Source organism: Gigantopelta aegis, chromosome 4 (genome assembly GCF_016097555.1).
Source record: "Gigantopelta aegis isolate Gae_Host chromosome 4, Gae_host_genome, whole genome shotgun sequence".
NCBI lineage: Eukaryota > Metazoa > Mollusca > Gastropoda > Neomphalida > Peltospiridae > Gigantopelta > Gigantopelta aegis.
In genome coordinates this window covers 31,401,592-31,423,240 of record NC_054702.1, presented here as the reverse complement: position 1 = coordinate 31,423,240, position 21,649 = coordinate 31,401,592, and the positions used below count along the sequence as shown (strand labels likewise).

At 35.1% G+C, this 21,649-nt stretch overlaps 1 protein-coding gene across 3 annotated transcripts in view; it reads left to right on the top strand.

Moving 5' to 3' along the window:
• Positions 1–7,155, top strand: part of LOC121370372 (steroid hormone receptor ERR2-like) — a 40,752-nt gene extending 33,597 nt beyond the window's left edge. For all 3 annotated transcript variants that reach the window (XM_041495543.1, XM_041495542.1, XM_041495541.1), the window contains 3 exons: positions 254–436; positions 1,288–1,560; positions 2,311–7,155. In XM_041495543.1, coding sequence (XP_041351477.1) covers positions 254–436; positions 1,288–1,560; positions 2,311–2,552 — 698 coding nt within the window. In that variant the 3' untranslated portion in view covers positions 2,553–7,155. The remainder of the gene's footprint in view (positions 1–253; positions 437–1,287; positions 1,561–2,310) is intronic.
• Positions 7,156–21,649: the final 14,494 nt, after the last annotated feature.

Below are 21,649 nucleotides of genomic sequence, written 5' to 3'. Positions count from 1 at the left end.
TCTTAAATTTACCCCACACTTTTATGGATGGGGGGGGGGGGGGAGGGGGGGGTTCAATTTAAAAAAAAAACATATTTAGACTAGTCTTTATTGTGGTTTGGCAGAATGACCTCACCAGCTCGATTGACTCTTGTGTATATGTATATTTTAGTTAATATTATTCTCAAGAGTGTCTGTGTTCAGTTCAGTGGGCATGGCTGGAATCCATTGAACGAGCAGCACTCTTATTAATTTGCTAGTCCGTTCGTTACAGCATTGGCTCAGGACAACAAGATCCTCAACACTCTGCTGGCTCTAGAGTCACAGCTTGACAAGCTGTATGCTGGTGCTGATGATGGGAAGTTGCCTGACGATGAGGTGAAATTCATGGCCACGGTGTCCGATCTGGCCGATCGCGAACTTGTCATGACAATCAGCTGGGCCAAGCAAGTGCCAGGTTCGTTCTGTTTCATTATTTAGAGGTTCCAAAATTCATATTACCTGTGGGGCTAAAGCCCTGATTTAAAAAAAAAAAGAAAAAAAAAAAAGGGAAGTATATAAATAACATTTATCAATTTAGAATATTTAAGTTACAATGCATGTAATAAATACTAACCAGTATTCAGTTAATAGTAATAATACAGATTTGTAATTTGGAACTTTATGTGCATGGGAATAAGTATATAAAGCTGTTAAAAAACGTGAAAGTAACAATTTGGCTAAAAATGTGTATTGACAAACAAAATGCATTTTGAGCAAGAAATATCCTAGCTTTTATATTTGTACTGAATTTTAATTTTCAGAATACATCTTTCTATAAAAATACACTTCAATAAAATCACAATATAAGAAAAGTAAGATTTTAAATTAAAATAATTGTTAGCAAAGTCTTGCAGTGGTTAAAAAGTCTGTTATCTGATGCCATTGATTTTAACGTAGAGCAAGTACATTTGTGCTTAGCCTGGTGTGGAGGGATATTTTTGAGTGTATGTTAAGTCCTGTCTTTGTTATGAATAGCAAGCTTCTGAGAATTGAACAATTTGCATTAACTATTTATGGGTTACACAAAAACAAATTCAGGTAACCCATTTCGTTTTTACATAACCATAACCCATCATGAACTTGTAAATGATGTCATAAATTAAAAATGTGAATGAAAAATGGGTTACGCAAAATATACTTATACTAGCGATGCGCGAATGAAACTATTACTCTTGCAGTTTTCAGAAGCCTGAATGTAGGTATGTATTATGAGCATTTGAAGTATTTTCACAAAGCATCTAATGATTCCACTTCTCCTCCCTGCAGGATTTGCCAACCTGTTGCTGTCCGACCAGATGAACTTGCTGCAACACTCCTGGCTAGAGATACTGTACCTAAATCTTGTCTTCAGATCATGCCCATACTCGGGCACCATCAACTTTGCAGAAGATCTTAAAGTGAATAACGATATGGCCATCACATTGAACATCCCATCAGAGCTGGGCACCTTGACGCGCAAGCTCTGCAAGAAATTCACGCATCTAGGTGTAAGCAGAGAAGAGTTTGTGCTTCTCAAAGCAATAACTTTATGTAATATAGGTAAGTGGAGCTGAATTGCAGGTAACAAACTGTATATCTAGCATACATGTATTGATGTAATTACTGACAGAAACGACATGTTTAAACTACGAAAATAACAAGTCCATTACTTTTGTTTTTGTGTCTAATCATGAAAAATATTTTGTTCTACAAATTTTGATAAACAACAGTTGCTGATCAATTGAACATTACATAGTCAATTGAAAATTGATTAGCAGGTACTATTTAACATTTTAGAATGCTGTAGTGATCTGGAAAACTTGCGTAGGAAAATTGCAATGTGATACTGAACAAAATGTTCCCTGCTAATAGTAATTGATTAAACAGTGTGATACAATATTGCTGAACATACATTTCCTTTCAACCTTTTAACACTTGGGAGACGGGACTGTTAGCTGAAAAGAATTAAAGAGAAAATACCTCGCAAAACCGCTCATTTCGGATGATGTTATTTTTATGGAAGTAGGTCATTGGTTAAATGCACAACTTCTTGTGATTTGACAAGTTATAGTACATACATTAAACTGTCGAAACTGTCGAGTAGAAAGACAGACACTGACAGGGCAGTAATTCTGTCAGGTTATTGTCAATATAAAGTAGGTCATTGTCAAGTTAAAGCAGGTAATTGTCAAGTTAACTCTTGACATTGAAATAAATCTTTGAGAGAGGTGACTAAACTACATGTGATTTCATGGGCAGGTGTGACCATGTAACTGTTGCTATTTTGTTTTATGTTTTTTCTCTTTGTAGATGTTGTTGCCGAAGTGAACGATTCGGTTCACAGTCTACAAGACAAGTTGCAAGATTCTCTCATGGATATCATTAAAGTGAGACACCCCGGCAACGTTCGCCGGCTCGGACAGTTGTTTCTCCTCCTGCCTCCCATCACACATATCAAACTCCTTGCCAAACAGTTCTGGTTTGACATTAAAAAAGACGGACGCGTCATGATGCACAAACTTTTTCTCGAAATGCTTGAGGCAGATTCATGAGGATTGCTTTAAACGATGCCCATGTTGGGATCGTTTGTTTTCCTCTGAATGATTAGCCTCACAGTTTCATATATCATGTTCATGAAACTGTAAATAATACAAAACATGAAAATATGCAGCTTGTTTTTTTTTTTGTGCAGACATCCATATGATTTAGTCATAGAATACATTAGATTTTTTTTTTTTTTTTTTTTTGATGCAGTGATGAAATAGTGTGTTGTCTGTCGATCAGACATAATATTTGTGGTAGTAGCTACAATGTATATAGTGCCATTTGAGTTTGTATTTTGTTTGCAAGTTTTCTCTAAGGACCCATGATGAATGAAAATAGTAATCTGTGCTGTCAGTGCCCAGTAAAAGCCAAACAGTGTTAATGCTTACATAGTGAATGTATTGCCAAATATTTCCTCCTTTTTTTTTTCTGCAAGAAAATTTCTGATTGGACAAAGTTATGTGAGAAACGTTGGTGTCTGATTGGAGAGAAACGTATGTGTGAGAAACATTAGTGTGTAGAGTGTGAGGATGGTCAAGGCTAGAAATTAATTCTTTGGAATGGGCAGCAATCTCAGCTTTTAACATTTAGTCAAGAAATAGACACTGGAAATTGAGAAGCTGTTCTAGACCGCTTTTACTAATATAAACTTTCCTCTATTTTTATCTAAATTTAAATGAATCATTTTCTTTCACTTTACGATATCTAATTTAATATTGGTCCTACTGTTGACATTATGTTTGGCAGTAAGTCGGGTGGGATATAGCCCAGTGGTAAAGTATTTGCTTGACATGTAGTCTGTCTAGGATTGATCTCTGCTGTTGGGGCCCTATTGGTCTATTGCTTATTCCAGCCATTGCTCCACAACTGGTGTAACAAAGGCTGTGGTATGTACTGTCCTGTATGGGATGGCACATAAAATATCCCTTGTTGCAATTTAAAAAAAGTAACCCATGAAATGGCAGCAACAGTTTTTCTCTTATTAATTATCCTTGTGGTCTTCAATCACGTGTTCAATGCCATATAACGAATTAAAATGTGTTAAATGTGGCATTAAATAAAACATTTCTTTTTTTCTTAGTTGCAGTAAATTCTTAATCTGAACATTTGTACAATGCTTTGTATGAAAGATGCATGTGGAGTTGCTTGCTGGAAAGCATATTGTGTATTTTGAATGGCAATTGGCTCTAATTCCCTGTTAATTTTGAGCCTTGATGCTGTGTTTCTGAGCCATCAGTGCTGTGATCTAGTGATAGTTAATTTACGCATGTCAGTGTATGCTGTGTGCAGTAATAGTCATCACTAGATCCTGCAATTTAGACCATTCTGAACAAAATCCTAGATTTTCATACACGCCCATCGCAAGGATAAGGCAAACACCCATTTTCGCTTAATTGGAAAACCCTCCTCCTCTCCCAATTAAATGTACATGTTTGATGTGCAGTATTGCCAATGTCCTGAAAATATTAAAAAAAATTAAAATTCACCCCTCTTGCCTCCATTTTGAAAAACAAAATTGGATGAAAATCTAGCATTTAATTTATAATGGCCTTGTACATAAACTTTATGTGATGTGGACAATATAAGAGAGAAAATGAGTATTAAAAGTGTGTATCACAGGTAATATTTTGTTTTCAAAATTTACTACTTAGCATTTTAGAATATGTAGTGATCTCTAAAACTTGCATAGTGACATGCAGTGCGATACTGAACAAAATGTTCCTTAGATAGATTGTCACTAAAGGTGCTATTTCTTGTCAAAATCATATCAACAATCGTTACACCTTAAAAGAGTATTAATGAAATATAGTAAAACAGTTGTGTTTGTTTGCCTAAGAATTTTTATTAAAGCACTCGAAAATGATGACTTATTAAAGTAGCATACATACAGTTGGCAAAATTCTATAAATTATATTCTGTTTTAGAATTGAATACCAAGTCAGGTTTTTTTTCCGGTATTATGTTAATGGTGTTTGATCACTATAAAAGAAATAAATGTAATTTGTTGCACAAGTGTTTGTGTATGTCTCGTTTATCATGTATTATGTTATGGGAAGATTTAATTGAAAGAAAGTGCAAATAGCAGTCTCACACAAAATGTGTATTATAAAAAAGAATTTACATATTCAAGGCCTATAAACTTGAAATGAAGAAGACTAAAACTTGATTTATTGATTCAAGTTCCCCAATAACCGATTATAAAGCTAACAGTTTGTTGAAAATAGATATATGTCACAATTTTTTAGAGAATTATATGTATTATGTTGAAATAATGTTGGTTTATTTGTTGTTGATGAATGTTAGATAAGAAATATAGTTTTCCCACTTGCATCTAATATTTAGCACAATAGCCTTATGGTCTTAATGCTAGACTGAAGCATTTTTCAGTTGCTTTATTTGTTGTTTTGTATTTGTAGTCTACAAGAGAAACTTGCAAAACAAAATAAAACAATTATTCATGGCAAAGAGTTTATTCTTCAATATGTGTACTTGCGGAAGGACATAAGAGTTACAGGTATATGTATTTATATGTCATTGTTTAGAGTACGAGTCAAGTAGACATGTGATATACTGTGTGTTACCAGAAAGAAATATCATTCCTGTAGAACCAAAGTATAGTGTATTTAAAATTACAGTTATAGTTATATATTACAGTTTTATTTGGAAATGAACTGGGGTATTTTGTTATGATTTGTGTGTGTGTGTGTGTGTGTGTTTGGTTTTACATAATCCCGTTTGTTGGAACTAGTAAGATGTCTATGTAGAAGAAGTGTGCACTGTGATTTAGAAGTTTATATGTCCCATTGTTTTATGATGGTCATCATTCGTCGGATAATACATACATGCTACCATGACAGTGTCCAAGCAAGATGCATTGTACAGGCCTCTGAGAAATGAAAATTGGCATAAAGCATTTATGGGTTGCACAAAAACAAATTTAGGTAAATAATTTCATTTTTGTGTAACCTGTCATCACTATGTACATGATTTCCTAAATATAATGCGTGAACGAAAAATGGTTTACGCAAAACTAGTCTTGCATCATGAGTGATGCGTGAACGAAACGATAATTCGCGCAGTTTTAGTTGTTGAATTTATCAGAGGTCATAGTCATAGCTGAGTGACATATCTTTCACAGCTGTAAACTTCATTTCCATTCCGTAACTCGTTCAATATATTTTAAGACCCTGAAGTGAGAAATATTCTCCACATGCATGCATCATGGCTTCATCCTATATTGAGGAATGTCATTTACAATTTTACATGTACACCTGTTCTTCTCACAAGAAATGTTAATCAAATATTTAGTATGTGAACTCAAATGTAAGTTAATTTGTGCTTATACTAAGGAATTTGACATTCAGCTACAAGTTAAACATCCAAAAACTTGGCATACAAAAAAGAATACAACAGTTGATTATATGATCAGTTTAATTGTGCTATTGCAAATATTAAATAAAATAAGTTTCTTCAGCAGTTTTGTCTTGATAAAAATCCTCGTATGGTTTGTTTCTGCTAGGCTACAGCTGAATAGATATCTGTTTCTATCCAGACTGCTTTCCATATATAGTCAAATGTCGCTATCTCAACCTCTAGTTTGTCATTTAGTGTTGTCTCAGTCGGGAAATGGTATGATGTTCACTAAAACCTGTTTTGCTTATCTATAGCTCATTGAATGCAGAAAGGTGTATCAATAAAGACTTTTAATAAGGACAATTAAGACTTTTAAAAACTTGTCAAAATATTGTCGCCCACGGTCTGTCAGTATTGAGCTATTTGGTTTGGTCCCTTTGAGATAACAACATTTGACTGTTACAGTAGATACTGAAAATACTATTACTATAGTTTGATATCTATTTGACAGGTTTTGCACAACAACAAAAAAAAGTGTCATATCAAGCAAGTCATCTAATCAAAATAAAAATTGTTAAATTATAATACACCTAAATGTTAAAATATTTAACAAAAATCAAACGTTCCCATCGGTAGACTGTTGGTCTGTTTATGTTTATGTTTTATGCTGTCACACGATGTTGAACATCTGTTCAGATGTACATGTATGTTAAGTACCTCAAATGAACATCACAGGAATATAAATATTGTTTAAGTGATCTTGCCTGTTTTAGTTGAATTATGTACATTAGTTTTTCCCCAATTTTAGTTTGTTTTCACAATGAAATATCTGTTTTCACAATGAAATATCACCTAAATATATACACGAGGTGTCTGAGTCACCAATCAGTGTTAGTAATGTCTTTTTACAAAATACTAATACTTTTTTTTATTATTTAAAGAAAATTAGTGATAAATTAATTTAACCACTAAATCTAAAATAGATCATTCTTTGCCAAAATATGTTATGGGCATTAGCATACGAGACAGGGGGATGAGAGGGCAACTGCCCCCCAGTCCTGGAGAAAATCCTCAAATTCGGGCAAAAACAATATAGAAATTCGGGCAAAATGAGCTGGTCTGAACACTTTTCACCATGCATTTTCATAATTCTACCCATAATATTAGTTGTAATCAATGTAATAATGCATGGCAATTTGTTTGCAACTCTATATAGCTGTTTGGCAGTTTTGCTGATATGAATAAACGTAATCTAGATTTGGGCACTTTTGTTTAATTTGGGCAAAAATCAGGCTATCCTGCCCCTGCCCCCCCCCTTACAAAAATGGGAGCCCATACACCTATGGTTATGGTTAAGACAGGTATGAAAACAGCTTGTTTGTGGATTCCACATGTTTCTGAGTATCGGTATATTCAGTGTAACCTCATGAGTACAGTATAGATTTTACAGTGGTCCAGATTGAAAAATTTCTATACCATTGAATGATGGGTGAAATAAATGTCCATACAACAGCTGCAAAGATCAATGAACACTTGTCCGTTAATGTGTTGACTGATTCCTGTTATATAAACATGACTATGTCAACACCATATAGCTATTTTTATTGTAAGGTCTGGAGAGTGTTAAAAAATATATGTGGTGTTGAAATAAACCAACTTGTTGCTTTTAATTATGCTGGTTGAGTGCTCACCTGAGGTGCTTGCGTCGCAGGATCGATCTATTAACTGATTGATTTTTTTCTTGTTCCAACCAGTGCACCACAACTGGTCAAAAGACTGGTACGTCTGTCGGAAAGTGCATATAAAAGATCCCTTGCTGCTAATGGAAAAATGTAGTGGATTTCCTCTGATGACTACGTGTCAGAATTACCAAATGTTTGACATCCAATAGCCGATGATTAATTAATCAATGCTCTAGTGGTGTCATTAAACAAAACAAAACAACCTTCTTTTTTTTAATTATGACTGTCCAGATTCGAAAAATAGATTATTTGTACTTATGGATACATTTTCTGATTTGATTTAAAAACTCCAAAACAAAACAATATCTGGATTAGTTAAATACACATTAATGAGGTTATACTGTTTTATGCTCAACTTAACTACATTCAGTAATAACATAGTTATCTCTTCTGCACCACTGAAGTTGAATCAACAAGACCCCAAACCATGGTTTAGTGTCAGTGAGGTGTCTGACATTATTTACAACACTTTGCCGTGAACCAAGCAACTTGCCTTGCCAGAGGCAGGGCCCAGGGGTGGGTTGGGGTGGTCATACCTAAACCTTGAATGGATATGGGCATGCAAAAGTCTGTTTGGAGTTGTGAGTTCCAACACTTGGGACTCCAGAGAATTGAAGACTGAAACCTGCTGCCCCACATTTACCAATTAGCAGCAAGAGGTCATGTACATGTATATTACTGTGGGTTCCCAAAGACAAAATACCCCACAGTAGCTGTTGATATATCAATAGTGAAATAAGAGATGTACCACTGGTTCAGACAAATGGGGAAGACTGATCAGTATGTCTGTTGGTGGTGATCAGTTGTATGGCCCATAATGAGCACTACTATCATTTACGACCCTGCTCCTTACTTTAATATTTAAAATAATTTGTGTTCATGGGAGCAGTCCGTATCAAAACATCCTTTGGACATAAGGGCGGGACGTAGCCCAGTGGTAAAGCGCTCGCTTGATGTGCAGTCAGTCTAGGATAGATCCCCGTCGGTGGGACCATTGGGCTATTTCTCGTTCCAGGCAGTGCACCATGACTGGTATATCAAAGGCTGTGGTATGTACTACCCTGTCTGTGGGATGGTGCATATAAAAGAACCCTTGCTGCTAAGCAGAAAGAGTAACTCATCAAGTGGAGACAGCAGGTTTCTCTCTCAACATCTGTGTAGTTCTTAACCATATGTCCGATGCCATATAACCTTAAATAACGTGTTGAGTGCGTCGTTAAATAAAACATTTCTTTCTTTCTTTCCTTTGGACATATGTGCAGACGCAAGAGATCGATATGCTAATGGTTTTGTTGCTCAGATTCACATAGGCAATGGTTCTGCATCCTCCTTTTTGTCTTGTCTGAACTGGTATGTCCTGTAATTTTAACTTTTGTGGGATGGTTGGAAAGTTGCATTTCGCTTGGCAAGTTACATTTTTTTATGTAAATGTTGAAAATGTGTAATAATGTGTTGTACACTATATTAAGCAGATGTGATATTTTGATCAATGTGAGCACTAACCATATTATATGACTGACCATTTTAATGTCCACTACTTAGCATGCAAGCCATCATGGCTTTGCTATGTTAGTTTTGTTCTGGGCTGGTATAGAGGATTTCATTTCCCTATTTGTATCCCCATCGGGGTGTGGGATCCACAAATAACATGTTTAAACATTTCTCTGGGGAAACATGCCAAAAATTGCCCCCCGCCCCCTTACTTTGCATTTATTTTACCTGTTTTGGAGTTTGTTTTAAATCCTCTTCACAAGTATGAATTTGCTTGAGACTTTTCTTCCTGTGATGCTATAAATAATTTTTTCATTTTCATTTTTTCTTTGTGCTAAGTGTATTTATGTCTATTTTTTCAGTAAAAGAATACTTGACATTTATAACTAGTTTGTTTTAACCTGAGTGTTCTTGTTTTCCTGCATAGCCTCCTCTTAATAAATTAATGTAACCTTATCACAGTTATAATACAAATGCACTAAATATCTCACTATATTAAATGGAAGTTTACATTTGCAAGTTCCAAACCTTTCTTAATGGTTAAAAAGTGTGCTGTTTTGTATTTAAAGTCTGAAAATGTTTAATTAATCAAGTACTGTCAAGGTTCTTGTGATTGCTTAATCATTGATGATTTATTACAAATACATAAGATCATGCACTGCCAACTTGTTGTCTGATGTCATAAACATGATCAGTTATGATAAATACATTCAAGTTGTTTGCCTGTTACTTAAAACCTGTTAGATAGCATTATAATAAATACATATTCAGTCTTTGTGAAATACTGATTACACACACCAGTGTTTGATTTTAGGTTTATTGCAAATATTTTGCTCTTAATACTTTGTAATCTTTCCATGGCCTAGATTGTTTAATGTGGCTTGAATTTGTTCAAGTTTTAGAAATATTTGTTATGCTTCGCTGTAGTTGAGGTTTACATGACATTGTTATAGGTGATTTTAAAAGAAAGTGCTACATGTGTACAAGGCTCTTAGATGGATTATTGCTGAACAATCTTTTCTTTTCATACATAACCTGACATCTGACCTACGACCAGTCCCATGGATAAAAGGGTGCAAAAGAAAAGACATTTGACCCTGGAAATGAAGTAGAAAGAAAGATATACCTATTGCATGACTGAAACAGATTGCCCAGGTCATTTGATTGGCTATTGGGATATTCTGGCCCAGTCCATGGGACTAGGGGGGGGGGTGGGGGGGGGGGGGGCAGTGTCATGGGTTAGAGGTCAGGTTAAATATTCATGAAAAGAGAAAACGAATCACGTTTTCTTCATTTTGTCAGTTATTTACTACATTGACTTATTACATTACTGATGGTCATTTTGCATTTGCATTGTCTTACAAGTGAAACCTGTCTATAATGGCACCCAATGGTCCCATGCAGCCATGGGTATAATTACCTGTATACAGTGTCTTCAACTGAGTGCATATCTCACCTTTCTTACTGTCATGTTCTCAGTTGAATACACATTGTGAGGACACCTCACAGAATTGAGTTCATATTTTGAAACCTAGTTTCAACCCTGAAAACATGGCCTATGATATCAAATGACCATATAAAGATCAAGTTTGGGGTGTCCTTTATGGATAGATGGTTATTGTCCAAGGTGACCTTTATAGCCGGTTGAACTGTATACAGAATCAAATTTTGACTCATAAATTCAACTACGGTTTGAATCTTTGATTTCAGACTCAGACTTGTCTTAATATTAGCATGTTTTATCACAAAACAAGCAAATTGTAAAAACAAATGTGTGAATGGAATGAACCAAACAAGGCAGCACTTTCATTGTTGTTAATACATCGTATCATGTTGTGTTGTTCATTATAAAGTGTGCAAGAATGTAAAGTATATGTGAAAATATTTCATTTGTGTCCTTGACCACATTGAACATGATTTCATTTTGCTCATAGTTGATTAGTAAACCAAGGCAGAACTACTTACTGTATTGTTTGGCTTGACATTTGCATTTAGGAAACTACCAATGCCAGAATTATTAATATAAAATGATGAACAAAGTATATGTCATAAGGCTTTATTAATCTTACATGAAATTATAAATCGTTATGTAATATTGTAACACATATTTTGTATGTGTGTAGGAAATGGCCTAGTAAATCTTTTGATTACTGATGTTTAATCCATACAAAACAAAGTTAAATCAGTCTTTTTTATGAATTATAATGTTAGCCTGGTGTTTTTATTTTTATTTTTTATTTTATTTTATTTATTTGTTTATTTATTTTATTATTTTGTGGGGGTTTTAAAACTCAGTGTTTTTTATGCTTTTGCTTGATAAAGATACCTAACATTTCGCATTTGAAATTCTTATGGCAGTTTTTAGACAACTCATAAAATTATAGAACTAAATCTGCAATTTTAATATCAATTATGTAACCATAGGTGTTCTTTTAAGAATGGCTGAATCAGTAACTCAAAACATTCAATATAGTTACCTAGGATTGTCAAGTTACTCGAGAAGAATTCAGCTGTTTAGTGGCAAAACCTAGTAAACTCTGTGTGTCGAAATTGAGATATTAAGTGAATGTTATGTCACGGTTATTACACAATTAATTACTGCAAAACATCTGATGTATGTTATTTGTTTTATTATTAGCAAGCCGGCCAGTAGCATATTTATCATCAGTATTTGAAAAACTTGCAACTCCAGTCACCAAGTCAGTTTTCCATAGAAAATAACAGATATTGATAAATACAAATCATGTGAATGCTTACTTCGTTTTTCTGAACACAAGTAAAATTGCCAGGTTTTGCCACTGGACAGCAGAATTAGTGAACTGGTGTTATAAAACATCTTGTTACGAACATAATCTTCTCTGTGCTGAACTCTAATTGGCTTTATTATTTAGTTTTTTTGGTTGTTAATGTTTAGGATCCTTGTAACAGTATGTGTTGTTGGGGTTTTTTCTTTTTGTTTTGTTTAGTTTTTTCTAGTTTTTAAATGTTCTTTTAAAAATATTTTGATCATTAAAAATGTGTTATTGCGACATTTCTAATTATTTTTAATGTCAAAACAACATTGATGTATTTGAGATTCCAGCAATCAAGAACTAAATAAATATTTTAGTTTAGAGGATTCACTGAAAATCATTATGGCCATCATGATCTCATTCCTTTAGACCGTACCGGTCTTTATGACTGTTTCACGATACAAATTGGAGCCTCGTTTGTTCAATCCGGAAAAATCTAACATGGCTTCTAATGCCTTTGATTTAGTTTAGTTCCTGAAGGAGAACCATTGCTAATATTGTTTTTAAAATTATTATTTTGAAATCTTAAACATGCAGTGTCACATTTTGGGGTAAGTGATTTTAAATTGATAATCTTGAAGACTGTTTTGGATTGTAATCCTAATAAAATGTCTCAGCTCCATGTGAGTAACTAGATCCCCAAATGGGTTGCTTGTTACAACTGTTTTCTGTGTTATGTACAGTGTACATGCTTTGAATTATCGTATCATGGTTTGAATTTAGTGACTTAACACCCTAGAGTGTAGGACCATTCTTTTGAATGGCAGAGTTGACATTTAATGTTAGCATATTGGCTTGTAATAAGCAAGTGTTTATGGTGGAGTGATGACCATTAGCATGTTATGCACATTAAATATATTTATCTTTAATTTGGAAATTTGTTGTTGCTATTGAAATGAAAAGTAAAACATGTACATGCAGTGTTTTCCATAAACCATTAGTTGTGTGTTAAATAAGGACAACTGTCACACGAGTGTTTAATATTTGTTGTTTCTATACTCTAGATATTTATTAGCATTTATTTATATTCTAACTAAACAGATTTATTAAGTGGATATTCATTTGCCTTTTCTTTGTATATAAAATGAAGAAAAAACAGACCCAAATCTTTCTAAGATTTCTTTCAAATAGATTCTGATGTTATTTTTGAGTAACTTTGTCTTCATTTTCTTAATCCGTCCTTACAAAATGTGATTAAATTAATTAATGTTGAAAAACACTTGAATTTCTGGTAAACATCTAGAAGTACTAAATGTACGGTAGTCACGTGAATTTCTGAAATTGTTCAATAGTATGGAACTGTCTTACTTTTTTGATTTTTGCAAATGTGATCCTAGTTCAACCTTAAAAAACATTTTACTGTTTGAAGAATATCACATTTGGATCTCCACATCTTTACACAAATGTCTAATGTATTATCCACGATTTTTTTTAATGAAATATGAAATACGTAATATCCAGTGAATGCAGTCTTATCAAGTATTATTTCCTAATTTTACAGACATTGTTGTGATTAGAATTAGCCAAGAATAATAATAGAAGCATATTTCAAAAGAGATGTATGCTAGATATCTGTATAACAGTCTATATTGTGAAGATTTTGTCATCCTTAAATTGAGAGAATGATTCTTAAAAACAAACATTCAACAGACAAAAAAAAAAAGTATACAAACTCAAACATAACACTTGAAAAAAAAAAAAAATTTTAAAAGACCCCTAATACTTGCTACAGGAAAAGGTATTGGCAAAGAAACAGTATAGAATTTAGGCTTATTGGGATAATGAGGTTTTTACCCTTGTTTTGTTGGTTGAAGTTGACATTTTAATAAACATTACAGATATTATAATTGGATTGTTCTTGTTTGTTATGCAGGCTGATTACATCTTACCCACATGTTAGAAAATTGGCTGTCACCAATTGTTTCTACCACAGTTCAACTCTACATCAGGGCTAGAAATGTTCCTAAGCAGCCTGGAGTGACCAACTAACTGTGTAGTGGGTGATATGCTCCACCATTTTCTAGGCCTCTTTTTCAGAATTGGCTCTTGGACTATATGGACGGGATGTAGTTTGGTGGTAGAGCTCTCGTCTTAAGAATTATTTTTCCAGACATCAGACTATGGATGGGATGTAGTTTGGTGGTAAAGCACACTCATCTTACAAGTTATTTTCCATACATCTATGGATGGGATGTAGTTTGGTGGTAAAGCACACTCATCTTACAAGTTATTTTCCATACATCTATGGGTGGGATATAGTTTGGTGGTAGAGCACACTCGTGTTACGTATTATTTTCCATACATCTATGGACGGGATGTAGTTTGGTGGTAGAGCACACTCATCTTACAAGTTATTTTCCATACATCTATGGGTGGGATATAGTTTGGTGGTAGAGCATGCTCGTGTTACGTGTTATTTTCCATACATCTATGGACGGGATGTAGTTTGGTGGTAGAGCACGCTCGTCTTATGAGTTATTTTCCATACATCTATGGGTGGGATATAGTTTGGTGGTAGAGCACACTCGTGTTACGTATTATTTTCCATACATCTATGGACGGGATGTAGTTTGGTGGTAGAGCACACTCATCTTACAAGTTATTTTCCATACATCTATGGGTGGGATATAGTTTGGTGGTAGAGCATGCTCGTGTTACGTGTTATTTTCCATACATCTATGGACGGGATGTAGTTTGGTGGTAGAGCACGCTCGTCTTATGAGTTATTTTCCATACATCTATGGGTGGGATGTAGTTTGGTGGTAGAGCACGCTCGTCTTATGAGTTATTTTCCATACATCTATGGACGGGATGTAGTTTGGTGGTAGAGCACGCTCGTCTTATGAGTTATTTTCCATACATCTATGGGTGGGATGTAGTTTGGTGGTAGAGCACGCTCGTCTTATGAGTTATTTTCCATACATCTATGGGTGGGATGTAGTTTGGTGGTAGAGCACGCTCGTCTTATGAGTTATTTTCCATACATCTATGGACGGGATGTAGTTTGGTGGTAGAGCACGCTCGTCTTATGAGTTATTTTCCATACATCTATGGACGGGATGTAGTTTGGTGGTAGAGCACGCTCGTCTTATGAGTTATTTTCCATACATCTATGGGTGGGATGTAGTTTGGTGGTAGAGCACGCTCGTCTTATGAGTTATTTTCCATACATCTATGGACGGGATGTAGTTTGGTGGTAGAGCACGCTCGTCTTATGAGTTATTTTCCATACATCTATGGGTGGGATGTAGTTTGGTGGTCGGGTGGGATGTAACCCAGTGGTAAAGCGCTTGCTTGATGCGCAGTTGATTTTGGATCGATCTGTGTTGGTGGGCCCATTGGGCTATTTTTCGTTCCAGCCAGTGCACCACGACTGGTATATTAAAGACTGTGGCATGTGCTATCGTGCCTGTGGGATGGTGCATATAAAAAATCCCTTGCTACTAATGGAAAAATGTAGCAGGTTTCCTCTCTAAGACTATTTGTCAAAATTACCAAATGTTTGACATCCAATAGCCGGTGATTAATAAATCAATGCGCTCGTCTTAGGAGTTATTTTTCAGATATCTATGGGTGGGATGTAGTTTGGTGGTAGAGCACGCTCGTCATGAGTTATTTTTCAGACATCTATGGGTGGGATGTAGTTTGGTGGTGAGGCGGGACGTAGCCCAGTGGTAAAGTGCTCGCTTGATGCGTGGTCGGTTTGGGATCGATCCGTGTCAGTGGACCAATTGGGTTATTTCTCGTTCCAGCCAGTGCACCATGACTGGTATATCCAAGGCTGTGGTATGTACTATCCTGCCCGTGGGATGGTGCATATAAAAGATCCCTTGCTACTAATGGAAAAATGTAGCAGGTTTCTTCTCTAAGACTGTCAACTAAAAATATTAAAACCGTGTTGAAGTTACCAAGGATCCATGAAGATGTGTAACATTGCAGATATTACGTTTCCATGCATACATCTACAGTGATCATGAGCGAAATTGTGAAAAAATTTAATTTATTTTATTTTATTTTATATTTATTCGAAAAAATTATATGTTGGTAATGTAGGGTCACGAATACCTAAATCGTGTATAAAATTAAAAATACATTGTAGTTGTATATTTAACAAAAAAGAAAGAATATATAATTATTATAATTATTGTAAATATAATTAATATAATTCATTGTTAAAATAATACATGCCGATAGCACATGAATGGATATCATTTCGATATACACGGTCGCCGATCATAATATTATTCTCGTTGACCGGCCTCGGTGGCGTCGTGGTTAGGCCATCGGTCTACAGGCTGGTAGGTACTGGGTTCGGATCCCCCATCGAGGCATGGGATTTTTAATCCAGATACTGACTCCAAACCCTGAGTGAGTGCTCCACAAGGCTCAATGGGTAGGTGTAAACCACTTGCACCGACCAGTGATCCATAACTGGTTCAACAAAGGCCATGGTTTGTGCTATCCTGCCTGTGGGAAGCGCAAATAAAAGATCCCTTGCTGCTAATCGGAAAGAGTAGCCCATGTAGTGGCGACAGCGGGTTTCCTCTCAAAATCTGTGGTCCTTAACCATATGTCTGATGCCATATAACCATAAATAAAATGTGTTGAGTGCGTCGTTAAATAAAACATTTCTTTCTTTCTTTATTCTTGTTGATGGAAATTCACAGACTGTCATAGATTGTATATCACGTATGGATCACAGATCGTAGAACTGCAATGTGTTCGAACAGTTGGTATCTGTCTGCGATCATCTGCGACGCTCTGGCGCATTGCTGCTTTTATGGGGACCAGGATTACAATTCTCCAGATTCATTACTATCACTATTACAGATCGCATATATGTAAGACCATGGAACAAATAATCAATAGAAGATTTGTTTGTTTTTGTAAATTACACCTGTCTGTAGACTTGTAATGTTGATTCAGATTTTGACTTGGCATTTCGGAGGAAATGAGGTAGACAATTCAACATCGACTGAAGCTGGTTCCAACAACAACAACATACAAATCAAAGACTGATGATACCAACCCAAAGATTATTTTATTTTATTTGTTTAAAATCTCGAACTGTTAACTGTCTTGCATTGAGGAACAGCGATATTAAAAAATGAGATGGCTGAATGTAGATCAGTGGTAAAGTTTTTGCTTGATGCACGGTCGATCTGGGATCAATCTTGGTCGGTGGGCCCAGTGGGCTTTTTCACCTTCCAGCTAGTGCACCACGACTGGTATATCAAAGGCTGTGGTATGTGCTATTTTGCCTGTGAGATGGTGCGTATAAAATATCCCGTGCTCCTGATGTTAAAGTGTAGCGGGTTTCCTCTCTAAGACTATATGTCAAAATTACCAAATGTTTAACATCCAATAGCTGATAATTAATAAATCAACGTGCTCTAGTGGTGTCGTTAAACAAAATAAACTTTAACTTTAAAAAATTAGAATGTTATGTTATAGGGATTAAAGTGCACATTCAGAGAAAGCTGTTTTAGTGCACGCCTGTCATGGACACAGGTGGCGGCCTCGGCCGGCTCTCCGTCCAGGACAGGAAAAGGTTGAGGTGGGTGAGAGAAGGGACCAACTGCACCGACAGATGCAAGAGAGCACTAGCAGCCCGACCGGGGTTGGTAACAGGCGAAGGGAAAAAACAATGAGAAGAAAGCTATCAACGCAAAATGGTTGTAGACTCTTTGGCAGCAAAGGGTTTTAAATATATTTAAAACGCCAATGCTTACTTTACTTGACATGTGACAGATTATAAACCGATACCATTGCCCGAGGACAAGCAGTTTATTTCGTCTTCCCTTGTCCAATACATTACATAACACGGATCGCCGTCCAATATTACATCCCAGGGCTGTTTTCGCATGGTGGTTAAAATCTCAACTTTATGGCCCAGACAAAATTGTTGTTTTATTTCCAAGGTTCGATTATGCAACGTCGACCTGTCACCATTAGTACGATCAGTTGACAGAATTCGTCCCTTGGTTTGATGGCTAATAGCACTGATCACCCGAGGGGGACAGGTCAGTTATTTATTTTGCTGTTCTCACGAGTGTTTAACGAAAGATTTAGTGAAGACCGATGTATATGCGCTACCGTATATCTTCGCCTGTAAGTCGAGTCCCTAATTTCAAGCCCTGAAAACGTATTTTTTTATTGACCCGTTTATAAGTCGACCCATGAAAAACTACTTATAAATATTGAAATATTTCTTATTTTCAGCACATGAGAACAATAATATTTGAACAAAAGAAAATTATTTTACAAACTTCAGTTTTCATGTTTTGTACATCGCAATATGATCAGACTATTCCAATCAAACTATCATTATTACATAGCATCAAAACGAAATATTCCCTTAGTAGAGAGTGAAAGCTGTTTGACTGTTACTGTATAGTACTGTACAGATGGTTTTGTGCACAGACAACAACTTTATTTATAAACACTGACAACAGATCACTACGATAAAACTGAAAGTATCACGTTTTGCCGCCATATTAATACATGTAAGGAGGATAACTCTGGAAAGTACACTGGTTTTTGTACCAAATGATGTGTGTCCCTATTGCTCTAGATAAGTGAACTGCAGAGATCAGTCTATTTTAAGGGAAAGCTTAGTAATATTCATGAAGTTAATCACCGCCAAAACATTGTTTGAACAACCATTAATGCCAGTGACCAGATTTCAAAATAAACTCAGGCAACAGGTAGTTAGTATTGTTTACATTTTTACTATTAGTTATGACTTAATTTAACTAAGTGGACTGTTGTCTTGGCATGTGAGTGAGATCGTACGCCTTTTCGCATAACCAAAACCGTTCTAATGCCAAAAAAAAATAGGTTATAAAAAATAAATGTGTCAAATTAACATATTTGAGTATAAATACATGGCATACTTCAACAATAAAACTTGTAAAATAATCCCCAAAACAGTAATATGTTTTGGTGAAATTTTTTTACCCTCTTATAAGTCGACCCCCCAAGTTATAAAATAATTTTTGGGTGAAAAAAATTCGACTTATAGGCGAAGATATACGGTATCTTATCTGTTGAAATGTGAAATGAAAGTTAAACTTGGACATGGCTAGAACAACATATATCCTACATTCTGTGTTGAGAAAACAACCATATGAATACATTACAATCGCATAGATTATTAGAATATTTACTATAATGATTCCACCCCTCCCTTCAGCTTTCATTGACGTAATGAGCGTTAAATGATTGTGTAGATGCTTTTCCCAGACCATACTAATAATGGTTCCAGTGGAGGCAACTTCTTTTATACTGATGCAAAAGAAATTAGGGACCACACCAACATTAACAGGAAAGAGAGACTGCAACCCACCCTTCAACTTTCATTCTCGTAATGAGGGTTAAATGATTGTGTAGATGCTTCTCTCAGACCATACCAAAAGTGGTCCCATAGAGTAGAGGCGTGAGGCAATTTCTTTTATACTGATGAACAGAAATTAGGGATCACACCAACACTAACAGGAAAGAGAGCTCTCATTCAGAACTGTGACGGAGACAGCCGTCTGGACATTAACTTTTGACCGGGGTCTGAAACAACTAGAGTAGCACTTTAATGATCGAAAGCCATTGCATGGAGTATTAACCCAAGAAGGTCCCCACCTATTAATTAAATGGTATCTGTATTGTTAGTAGTTTTAGAGAATTAGTGTTGCCATTATTTTGACACTCGTCCATAAATGGCGGAACTGCCAGAGATAAGGGACCCAGCTGCAAAACCAAAAGAGGGGATATAAGCTGGGAGTTCTTTCTGTATTGTGACTTGGCTGACAACCACGTACAGGGAGGTGGTGGAAACGTTGTCAGCTGGGCGAACTATATTACTCCAGTTGACATAGGTAACTATATAATATATAGTAGTATAATTATGTGTATTCTTATTGAGAAGAGGACAGCTGGTAATCTAAGTCAGACCGACTAAAGTAAACTGTAGGCGTCGCTTACCTAAAAGTTACGAATATAATAATGTCTATAATTGGTAATCCTGGTCTCATGACCTGGTAAATTGTAGGTTATTTGAATATTGTATGTACGGAAGACTGATGATAATAATTAATTATTCAAAGGTTGGTGTTAGTGTTTTAACTGGGGGGATAGCTATATCCCTAATTGCCAAGTTATTAAGTTTAACTTTTGGTGCTAAGCCTACAGGTGGCACGACACTGGTTGTAACAGACCATGTAAGTACTGTAACGCTTACCTTGTATTTTATAATACATATTTCAAACTAAACTTGTGTTGTTGTCTTTCTAGTGAATTTAACGTTGGTTAACGATCTTGTTCCCCTAGAGCCAAAACCATTGAATACCCATAGGGCCAAACCACTCGGATAGAAAGCTACTCGTATGTATGTATGTATGTATGTATGTATGTATGTATGCCCACAAATGACTGTCAGCGTCAGATATCGGGAATTAACGTGCTTATAATATATCAATTTAATGTTCAAGCACGCTCGTTGCGAGCACGATTTCTGACCAGGGCCAGAAACTGTGCTCACAACGAGAGGGGTGGGGAGAGTGTTAGTAAAAAAAATAAAAATAATAATAATAATTTAAAATTAAAAACGTTTATACAAATGATTAGATAAAAATACTAATTAATGGTTAAATAAACTTTATTTACAAGGAAGTTAAAAAGCGTTTATACAAAGGGTTAAAAAGGGTTTCTACAAATGATTACGTAAAAAGTAGAATATTGACAATAAAATATGTCTGGTTAATCTGGTATTTATGTCGGAGAAGAGTAGACGGGAAGGTCTGCCCCATTTTTAATTCATTTCCCTAGGCCGTCCCATCCACCACCTCCACCATAATGGAAATGTTAAGAATTGGAAAGTGGAGATTGATGAATGATATCTGCATATTAACCATAACATGAACACGCATAAAACTATGTGTCTGGTGCTGTGACTTAACTTAAGTCAAAAGAGCTATCACCTAACTTTTAACATCCATTTAAAACAATGAGAAGGATAAAAAAAAAAAAATAATAATAAAAATAATAAAAAAAGGGAGAAAAAAAGAAAGAGGTAAATAATAAAATAACAATAAAACAATAATAAGAAAATAAAATAAGAAAAAAAAAATAATAATAAGAAAATTTATATAAACATGTCATAGTAGTAAATTAAAAGGTGTTAATGTAAGTAGAAAGGGAAAAGGTGGATTATATTTTAGTGTCCAGTCGTATAAAAGTAAAGTAAAATCGTGGGCAATATTAATGTTAAAACCCCTCTGGAATCCCAATAAGGATACCAATCCATACGAGATGTAGTTCCAATAGGGGTCACATAATTATTAAAATACCTAAAAAATATATTTTTTTATTAATCACATATGGTTAAGAACAAAAGTCAAAAATTTAAAACGTATAAGGATTACTAATATATAGCGTATTACTCCTGCCAGAGAGATTAGACGCAGTGTAACCCTTGATAAATTAAACGTATAAAACAGCATAAAACATAGAACATAACAAACACACACACACACACACACACACACACACACACACACACACACACACACACACACACACAGCATATATACATATACAATTATTATAAAGAAGGGAGAGAGAAAAAAAAAAAAAAAAAAAAAAAAAACAAACACATACAAAAAACCCCCACAAAAACAAACATAAAAAAAAAAAAAACAAAAAAAAAAAAAAACCCCACAAAACCCCCCAAAA